The 11,058-nt window shown below is 37.2% G+C and overlaps 1 protein-coding gene across 4 annotated transcripts in view; it reads right to left on the bottom strand.

Annotated features, from left to right (window-relative positions):
* Positions 1 to 307: 307 nt before the first annotated feature.
* PRTG (protogenin) overlaps positions 308 to 11,058 on the bottom strand; it is a 135,966-nt gene continuing 125,215 nt past the window's right edge. For 2 of the 4 annotated variants that reach the window (XM_064570447.1, XM_064570444.1), the window contains 2 exons: positions 8,970 to 9,074; positions 308 to 8,491 (listed from right to left, as the gene is read on the bottom strand). In XM_064570447.1, the coding sequence (XP_064426517.1) occupies positions 8,084 to 8,491; positions 8,970 to 9,074 (513 nt within the window). In that variant the 3' untranslated portion in view covers positions 308 to 8,083. The remainder of the gene's footprint in view (positions 8,492 to 8,969; positions 9,075 to 11,058) is intronic. The other 2 variants (XM_064570445.1, XM_064570446.1) reach the window with 2 other exon arrangements.

Below are 11,058 nucleotides of genomic sequence, written 5' to 3'. Positions count from 1 at the left end.
GGGGAGGGCAGGGTCACCCCGGGGAGTCCCTGAGGCCGAGGACTCCGGGAAGGAGGATCCCGAGGACAGTTGCCCTCAAGCTGCTCTTTGGTGCTGAAGGCCAACTCACAGTAACACAGTAACAACTTTTCTGACACCCACTCCACAAGTAAACTTCACGTCTTTTTAAAGGATGCATGGTGATGGGACCCAGTCACTGTGCTGTGGGGAAGCCTGAACCAGCCTATCAGGAGAGACCCCATGGTTAAGCACAGTGGATAGGAACTAAGGTTCTTAGATGACATCCCCCCCCCCCCCCCCCCCCCCCGTCAACACCAGATTTGTTTCTATGGTGACTCCTCTGCAGTCAAGATTTGGAAGCTGTAGGATCCTTATTGACATCTTATCTCATAGTATTCTACCTTCAGTGTAGCAGTCTTGAAGTAAGTTCCCTATTATATTGTCTAACTTTTAACCAAAAAAGCCTCCACCATAAATGGAAACTATAAGGAAGGAGAAGACTGGAGGTCCTTGCTTTAGGTTTGAGTTTTGACTATTGTTTGAATAACCAAGATTCCAGGAAAGATGTTAGGCATCTAAAGTTAAAATTAAAAATTCATGACTCCTGTTCTCATGGACTTTAAAAACCAAAAGGAATAGATAGGCATTAGACACAAATATAAATATAAAATGTAAATATACATTTTTAAAAGTCGTATTAAACTGATATTTAAAAAAGCAAGATGTTGCATAATTAGAAAGGCTATCCAAGTTACCCTAGTTAGCTATTTATAGAATGCTTTTCATAAGAAATTTCATTTTGGGCAAGTCTTGAAAGATCTTAAAGTTTAGTAGCTGTGAGGGTATGGGGCACATTTAAACAAATCTTGATAATCTCTGTGATGAAATTTATTTTTACTATGAAAAATCATGTAGGATAACACTTAATACTTTTTTCCAGCTTTCTTGATATATAGTTTAAATTACAAAATATATCAGTTTAAAGGGTAAATTTGAGAAAATTTGGTAATTGTATACACTCATGTAAATAGCACCATAGTAAAATGTAGAACAATATTATCTTTAAAAAAATGAAAGATTTAAATTGAGGCAAATTCCCATATCCTTTTGTAGATTTTCCTACCTTACAGATTAGCGTTTAAATACTAGTCTTTATCTTTTAACAACCACTTTCTTCTGTTAGTTTTTGGTGCACATACAGGAAATGCAAACATTTTTCATTTTAGCACAGGCAAAACGTAATTGAAAAGGCTGACCTGTAAAGAAAAAAAAATCCGTTAAGAAATGTTTCACAGCCTCATAGAAATGACTTGCAGATTATAATTATTTACACTTTGTTTTCCTTTTAAGTTTTCATAGTACTATTGCTTCATTCTGCACAAGAAATCCCCTCATTTCATGGTTAGAGAAGGAACAGAAATAGGTTAAGAACTTTCCTACCACACAATTCTCAAAATGGTAAATGACTAGAATTTAGGTGCTCCAATAACTAAACTTATACTTGGTTCTATTATACGACTCTCCCTCAACTTTGCTCCCTCCTAAATTAGTGTGAAGAATTAGTTAGGTAGTAATTCATGTAAAAACTATTGACTCCAGATCTAGCAAGGAAGGATGACTGGTTACACACTTGGCTTTTCCCAGTTAATAAATTCCTATTTGGATATGGGGACTATAGAAAAATCACATAAGATAAAATCCAATTCTGAACACCTAATCTATTAGGCAAATGCCTGAACGACTCCGGAAACCAAAACTACCTTATTTCTAATGTAACCCTAGGCACAAGCACCAGTTTTCAGGCAATATTGGCTAAGAGAAATTGAAGGTTTTAACAGAGAAAAGGAGGAGGTTAGGAGATTACAAGAGGTGAGTTACAGCTCAGCCTCCTAAATTCCTCCTGTGAATAAATGGACACAACTAAGACTTCTGTTGATCGGCTATTACTATGTGGACAGGTTGTGTTGACACAGCAGAAGGCACCACGAGCCAGAGTAATTAAATATAATTTCTTAGCTGAGAAAATGTATCCTAGTAAAAATCCTATCAACTTTGGAATTAAACCAACTTGGGTTTGTATCTTGGCTAAGCCACTTAACCAGCTGTGATCTTTGGCCAAGTTAGACATTTTAAACCTCGGTTTCCTGATCTCTAAAATGGGGGCAATATTTGCTTTGCAGAATGTAGTAGTTTGCAGGAATGAAGCATGTGTTTGGCACACTGCATATGCTCAGTAAATCGCATTATCTCTTCCTAGAGACTGGGGTCAAAAGCAGCTGAAAAATGACCAGTACATTATCCCGACTCAGAATATCACCATGGTCTCTACCCCATAATGGAGATAGCTTTATCTCCTTAGTTAAGACGTACTGAAAATTAGGGTTAGAACTAGACACTATCCTTCAAAACTGAAAGAAGGATTGACTTGAACCATCCAGGAATTAGAACGAACCTGAGCTGTGGAATCTAAACTTTCCAGGAAGAGGGACAACTGAAATCAAAGAAAGAGCATGACAAGGAAGATAACACTGCTTAGGATGTGCACATTCTGATGAGGTGAGTGGAGGCTCCTGCTGAGGTTGATGGGAAATCGAGCGGTTACCACACTGAAAATAAAACAGCTGAAGAAATAAACCTGATTTAGTAGAAAGGTGGCATGTTGCAAATATCCTGTTAGAAGACGAAGAATGGGTATGAGCATGATTCTGTTCACCTACTGAGTCCCTATGTTTGAGGTTTTTTTCCCCCTAACCCTCCCCAGCAACATAATTACTTAAGAGAAAGGCAGAAAGTTCAACTATAATAAGAACAGTTATCAAAAATTTCTGAGGAACTTCCATAAATTAGAGCCAAGGAAACTTTCTGTTAAATGCATAGAACTGAGACGTTAATTTATAAAGCAAATATTCAAAAAGTTTAAAGCTGAATTGTTTTTGCAAGTGATCTAGAAAGGAAGTTTAATGTGTACACTTGATAAACTACAAGCCAAGGTTTTCATAGCTTTGAGATTTTGAAGATCCCTAAGGGGCACATGACTTCAGACTTCCAATCTCTGTAATGCAACAGACATTTTGTAGGGATCAGAATTATACAGTTCTACAGTAATAATGTATCTACGGTTGGCAAAATAATGGCCCTACACAAAAGTGCATGCTCAAATCCTTGGACTCTATATATGTTACCATACGTGGCAAAGGGACTTTGCAGATGTGATTAAGTTAAGGATTCTGAGATGGGGAGATTATCCTGGATTATCCAGGTGGACCCACTTTAATCACATGTGTCCTTAAAACTGGAGAACCTTTCCTGATTAGGGTCAGAAAAAGAGATACAATGATGGAAGCAGGGTCAGAGTGAAGATGGAGGGAAGAGTCCACAGCCTCTAAAAGCCAGAAAAAAAAACCCCAAGGAAACAGACGTTGATTTTACCCCAGTGAGACCTGTATCAGACTTGTGACCTACAGAAGTGGAAGGTAATAAATCTGTGTTGTTTTAAGGCCATCAAGTTTGTGATAATTTGTTACAGCAGCATTAAGAAAATACAGCATCTGTCTGATAAAAATGCAAGACTGTCATAATCCTAAACACTTTCAAAGGCTTAAAAAGGGAAACTGCCTGAGAAGATTAAAGCCTGCAGACATACACATTGCATTAGCCTGTGATCTTATGTCCTGAGCATAAATCAACTTAACACAGAATTCTATGTATATGTTCTTCTAAACACCAATAAAAGTCACAAGTAGACAACTGGTTGTATATGGAAATCTCCAGAACCCTCTACTCTGCTCACAGCCCACAAATTATTCTATTAAACCGAAGCAATTTTACCAGACATCCATGTGGCAACTTGTCAAGAACAGAGTTTACAAAATACATGTTTAGTCTTAGAAAGATCATGACTCTTTCCATATAGTTGAAACTTTTTTTTTTACATTCAGTATTAAAAATTTACATTCAATGAAACAGAAACATATGTGAATCACTACACCACCAGTGAAATGGAACCACATCTGGATATTCTTGAATTAAAATAAAAAGATACTTTCAATTTCATCTTTTCGGGACACTCTTCAAAGTTGTCTCCATATGGACTTGACCAGTGATCCTGAGTAGTCAACATGAGCAAGTTTCTGGCAGAAGTCCTTAACAAAGTCAAGACAAACTAATGCAAATCACTGTCATTGTCCCCAATGTTGGCAGTGCTCTTATCTGAAGCAAAGGCAAATAAAAGGCATTTCACCGAGGATCGAATTTCCCTGGTGTGCTAAAGCCGATTTTTTAAAAGCTACTTAGTGGATAAAGCTGTGTCTTTCCTTTTAGGCTAATCAAAATATAAAACCCCAGATTTCATTAAAAAGATTATGGTTTCACCCAAGGTTCCCCCTAAAGTTTGAAACACTAGGGTCCCTTGATGAAATTAAAATATTTCGACTTATGGACAACTTTAAAGAGCACATCAATCGAAGGATAGCCCCCTTAAACAGTGATATGATTTGTTTGCCCACTATATGCCACTGCTCCCCAGAGATGAGAATGTCCCTATTATTTTGGGACTGCCTCAAGTCTTCTGAGTCAACCAGGTAATGCTTTAAGCAGGAAGAAGACTGCACAGGCTAATTCAGGGTTTGCCATATGCTCTGGAATGGAAAACTTGCTGAGATTTCTGTTGACATCTCACACTCAAGGTGCTTAGGAGAGTAATCACATCATTTGGCAAAAACATCCTGTGGCTGAATCAGCAGATTTGATGGAAAGTCCCTATGTATGCTATCTGGATACAGACTGGGTTCTGGAGAGACAAGTTTGTTTGACATAAAAACAAGAAACAACAGTTTAATGTACAACTAAATTTGTCTATATGCGGAGGTAACCTTAAATATCTTTGGTTTTTTATAATTTGCTGATAAAAAGTACTTGAATAAAAACACTGATAAATACCAACATAATTGTATTGCTTTTAATTATGTAAACTTAGCCCTTTGATATCTTTTGCTACTAAAGCTAGATTCCTATCAGCCTCTAAATAAATTTATCTCAAATCTGCTCATCTTTACTTACTTACAGGCTAATCTATATACTTTAATGGTCTTTGGTATGAAAATACTGATGAGCAGTATCTTGTAATATTTGGCATAAAGATGGCATGCGTGTATCAGTACTTACAGCAAATAAGTCTTTGGAAAAGAAAATAGTTACCATTTGCATATTAACCCCGTTGGAATGAAATGCCATGAAGTAACACCACTATGAGAGACGAATGAGAACCTTCACATTTTAGTTACAGTTTTATACTTAAGACTTCAAAGAAGCTAGCTTTGGCCAAGTAAAAAGAAGTCTTTGGTGTATACTAAACATCTTATTCAATGAGACCAAAATATTTATCTTTGGTGAAAAGATTTTTTTTCTCTCCAACAAGTAGTTTCAACAATTTAAAAATACTTTACTCTAATACTGTCTATGAAGATTTACTTGCTGAAGAAAAAAAAAATTACACTTGAAATTCTTTGGAACTATATGCTGGTAAAGAACTTATTTTAAATGCTCTGGTAACAATAAGGTAGGTTGAAATTACTAGTCTATTTAACTACAACAATCAATATAAACCCTATTATTTTGGGTTAGTAACTACTTATATAAGCTTCATACCTATAGATGTTTCTAGTTAATTCAATTTTGGGGGGAAATTATAGTCAAATTTTTACTTTCTACTGAAAATTCTTTGGTAACAGAATTATTATGAAAAAATCTGTATAAGAACACAATGAAAAGGTGAAAAAGTAAAAATGTACTGGTAAATAATTAGCAAACAGTTATAGCCTAAAGATCTACCATAACTATGGGCCTATTCATCAAAAAAAAAACCAAAAAACAAACAAAAATACTTTCCTCAAGGACTGTCAGATCATCTTTTTAGACTTTTAAAATGATTCAAATTCATGCAGCCCTGGACACATCTTCCATAACCATGATGGATGATGTTTCAACTTTAGATTTTATCTGCCTTTTAATGAAAGTTTAAAAAATAAAGCAAACTCCTTATATTCCTTAATTTTGGATGCTGATAAAAGTTGGCCCCACAAAACTACTTACGAACCAAAAGACACCATACCCTGTCAATCTGCCCATGCTTGCATGAGGCAGCTTAAAAGTAACAAAATGTTCCCTGAGTACAGGAAAAAAATAACACTAGAATAACTTTAAAAGGAGGTAGTATAAACAGGAGCTATAAAGGCACGAGGAGCATTTTTCCTTGCCTCAGATTGTTCACCTAAAGCTCTGCTTTTTTTGTTTTGCCATGAAGCCCCTACTTAGATAACTAAATGGGGACTTTGACTTTATTCACCAGTGGTTGCTGGCACTTAATGTTGGTCTGCTTCTGAACACATCCAGTTTGGCACAAAACTGCAGATTAAGAAACAATAAGAGATGCATCATCAGACACTGGGATAGGAGATGATGGAGGTGGGACTGTTACACCCAGTAATATTCTTTTGATTTTAGAACACCATTTAGCATCATTTCCCCACCCCCACCCCATAAACCAAAGGTTTCAAGGGGAAATCCATTAAGATTCCTTTTAAAAAATGAGGCTCAGAAGTCATTTCCAGATAATGTGAAGAAATACTTACCAAAAAAAATGGGGTCCCCTCTCTACACCATGTGTTTAATTCTTTTTCCTCTTACACTGCTGGGTACCTAGTAGGTAACTGTCTCATGACTGAAAGAAGGCCTATTCTATGTGGCTGAGTAAACAGTTTGCTGATTTCAAACCAGCAAGAGGATTAACTCACTCCTGGAGTTAGCATTCCTCATTCACAGCATTGACACGGAAAGAAGATTATAAATAGAGTACCAAATTCTCTTAAGAATTCAAGAAAATACAAGCAAGGTGGTAGAGCTCTGAATACTTATCCCTAAACCAAACCTGCATGAAGACAAACTAAAATGCTTTGATAAGATACTATACATCAAAATAGTTATTGATAAAATCCAAGAAACTCTTAAGGCAACTTTCTGTACTCTTGTCCTGAACAACTTCATGAATATTAAAAAGGTATAAGGCAAAGAATTTCATAATATATAATGGAAGGCACTGTTACCATGATAACCTCTAGTTCATTTTATGGTCTACTGTTGCATTTATCTTTATTCTTAATATTTTATGAAATTTCTTTACCCTTTTTAAGTCAAGGTGGGATTAAAAAACAAAAACTCTAATCGATTCTCTTTAAAAATCTGTTTTCTGCATGGAGTTTTGCAACTAACTCTGGAAACGGTGAGGATGCTTTGCAAACTAGACAGTGCAGCCTTTGGCCGACCATCAGGCAAAGGGGAAGGTAGAAAAGGCACGGCTCTAGGCAGCTGAGGTTTAGGGTACAGCAGGTAAAGCACTCGGACGCTAATGCCCAAATCAGAAAGGCCCTTGAAGTCACAGAATTTCCCATATGCTACTGAATAGTTCTGTTCTCAAAAGAGAGACACTTTTTTTGTTTTGTTTTGGTCATTCGTTAAAATCAACAGTCCCACTTTTTCTCTTCTCAGTGGTTCGACAGTCCTCACAGTGGAGGTATGACATTTTCCAAACCATGCAGATGTCAGAATTTTCTTTAAAAAAAAAAATCAGAGCTTCAGATAAACATTCTTACTCATATACCTATATGACTCCCTTGATCACACGCACTACACATACAGCAATGAAAACAAAATGCTACTAGGAAGTATCATTGGTTATGGAGCGGAGATAAACTACCACAATAAATGAGGTAACAAAGTTGTCTCTTCTGAGTTCGCCACCTGGCAAACTGAGGTAGATAGTCAGCAAAGGGGCTTTCCAAAGTCTTCCCTTTGCTCCAGTGATATATTTTATAATCCAGTCAAATATCTTGACTGTCTCTTCACATTGCTGACAATGACACATTCAAAATACATGAGTTTAAACATAAAAAAACAAAATACATTCCAAAAAAAAAAAAAAAAATGCTGAACTACCCAATAAGACACCAAGATTTTCACAAAAGGCTTTGGCTCCCTGTTCATTGTCCTTCGAACAGACTTAAAGGTGGCAATACCTGAACATGGTTCTCTAGATTGGAAAATCGTTTTTATCAAAGAGCAGCATGGCGGACGGCAGCTGCAAAACCGAGGAGGAAGTTTGCTCGGCATCCAGCGGCACTGCTGGGTCCTCACGCTTCCTCAAGGAGGGATCCCCACCTGACTCACTGCCAGTGAAGGAACTGGAAGTTGGGGGTGTGGTGCTTATGACTGAGGACAGGTGTATCTCGTCATTGGACTCATGGGAGAACCTTCCAGAATCCCCCGTCTCGTGGCTGCCTTCACTATTGGCTGAGTGCTCAGTATCAGCTGCAACACCACCAAAGGGTCTTGGGAAGCTGGCTCTCTGACCCGGGGAGCTGGGAGAGTCTTCATCACTGATCAACACAGTAGTGCCTGGCTGGTAAAAGCACACCGCTTGAGCAAATCTTCTTTGAGGCTAAAAATACATAAAACACCATCAGTGATGACACAGTGCTCTTGAAAAATAATAAATATGGCTTTACGTAGTCTGTATGTTCTGAAATAGTCATCTGTTCAAGGATATGGGTGGAAGGCTACCATCATGAAGAGATGATCTAGGTCAGCAGTCCCCCACCCAAGTGGCAACACATGAGGATTACTGGGGCAAGTGAAGTGTCTAAAGTCTTCTTCAGTGATTTTTGATGCTTACTCCTGCCACATCCCTTCCTCCACTGCCCCCCATTCCCTGCTGAAAACTACAGCTCTGGTTACTATTCCAACTGTCACTTCAATGATCACGCGCCATGGATTTCCACAGTTATGCCCCAAATTAATAAAATCATATCCAGACAGAACATGAAAATTAAGGCCTTCATTTACATTTTCCTCTCTTTTTAATTATCATTTCATGATACCATGGGTTGCCAAAAATTTTTCTCATTTAGGTGGGTTACCTGCTCAACTTTTATCTTCTTAGAATCTTGGAAAAAAAGCCATTTTTTCTTAGAGTTGTTTTTAATTATAGGGCCATAGCTATTAATTATCAGGTCAGTTCCTCCCTGGAGATATAAAAGGAGAAAATGTAAATACTACAGATTTCAGTTTATTACAAGTAGTACACAAAATTTTTAAATGTTAAAAGAAAAAACCGTCAGGGACATCACTATTTCTTCTTTTACATAAACAGTACCCCACAAATACAAGGCAAAATTTGTTAGTGATCAAAAAGATATAATAGGTTTATTCTTCAGAGAGAGATATGCTGAAGTATTTGGGGTGAAGTGTAATAATTCTAAAAATTATTTCCAAATGTTACAGCAAACAAAAATACATAGAAACATAGAAGTATGGGGTGGCTGGGTGGCTCAGTCATTAAGCGTCTGCCGTCGGCTCAGGTCATGATCCCAGGGTCCTGGGATGGAGCCCCGCATCGGGCTCCCTGCTCTGTGGGAAGCCTGCTTCTCCCTCTCCCACTCCCCCTGCTTGTGTTCCCTATCTCGCTGTGTCTCTCTCTGTCAAATAAATAAAATCTTTAAAACATATACATATAGAAGTATAGACAAGATATTGACAATTATTTGTGCATTCATTATATTACTCTTTCAACCTTTCCACATATCTGAGAAACTTAAAAAGCAGTTGGGAAGAAAAAAACCATGGGCCCGCATATGCTCAACAAAATGGCAATAAATGCAGGATCAGCTCTTAGCCTAAGCCGAGGGAACATAGATATCAGGCTTCTCTGCTTCATACAGACCCCCACTCTGAAAAGGCCTCTTTTCACTTAAGATTCTCTCTTTTTTTCCCATGTCCTCTTCCCCATGCCACTTCTCCTAATCTTTTCTCATGCCAAGCTCCAAGTTAGTAATAAGAGAACCTCAATGTGCTTTAGTACTTTTTATGCTTATTTAGAAGTTTTAGGTTCCAGTGTTCTAGATTAATTGGAAATAAGTTGAATGGTTTACATTTGTATCAGAAAATAAAAGCTAAATTAAGTTGCAAACAAAAAAGACAACAGGAGTAACAAAAATCAAGTCATTATTATTTACTCATAATATATATAATATATAGCGCTATACTAGATTCAAGTAGATTGCATCTGTTAAATATAATTATATTAAATTTAATACCAGGGGCGCCTGGGTGGCTCAGTTAGTTAAGCATCTGCCTTCGGCTCACATCATGATACCAGGGTCCTGGGATCGAATCTCGCATCAGGCTCCCTGCTCAGCAGGGAGCCTGCTTCTCCCTCTGCCTCCCACTCCCCCTGCTTGTGCTCTCTCTCTCTCTGACAAATAAATAAAGTCTTCAAAAAAAATTAATATCAAAACTGCCTGAAATTTTGTTATATTTCTCTTATTATTCTAAATTTTAGAAAAGGGTTGGGGAAGAATTTAGACCAGGATTTGTTAAGCCTTCTCTGTAAAGGGCCAGATAGTATTTTAGATTTTGCAGGCCTCATATGGCCTCTGTCTCATTTTCTGCTCTTTTTTTTTTTTTTTCAAACTACCCTTTAAAAATGTGAAAAACATTCTTAGCTCATACAAAAACAGGCTGTGGGCTAGTCTGGGCTGGGCTATAGTTTATGGATACCTGATTTACACCGCATTGGTTATGAGAGCTATTATGATAATGCACGCTATCTAATGTTGCAATGTGACTAAAAATAATTTTCAGTTGGTCTTCCTAATGCTTATCACTGTACTATTATTACATATAGTGGAAAGGACATGAAGTAAAATCTTCCAATGACACTTCTTTATTATAACCAACTTCCTCAAGCCATAAAGGGAAGGATCTTGAGACATCTATTTAGATACTCCATATTTTTAAAACTGTAGTTGATACCTGGAATGTTCTAATGTCCAAGGCAGTTAAAAAAAAATCAACCAAACTAAGTATAAAAATGAATTAATAAAAAAATTGCCCACAGAGTAAATACAGGGCAATCCAAATTATAGTAAATATAGACTGATGACCCTTGTGTCCTTATCTAAAACACGTTAGCTCCACATAACCCCATCTAATTGAATTTATGCTGTT

Source organism: Mirounga angustirostris, unplaced genomic scaffold (genome assembly GCF_029215605.1).
Source record: "Mirounga angustirostris isolate CCGP_5_RB_7025 unplaced genomic scaffold, mMirAng1.0.hap1 SCAF_9, whole genome shotgun sequence".
NCBI lineage: Eukaryota > Metazoa > Chordata > Mammalia > Carnivora > Phocidae > Mirounga > Mirounga angustirostris.
This window is presented reverse-complemented; position numbering and strand designations above follow the sequence as displayed.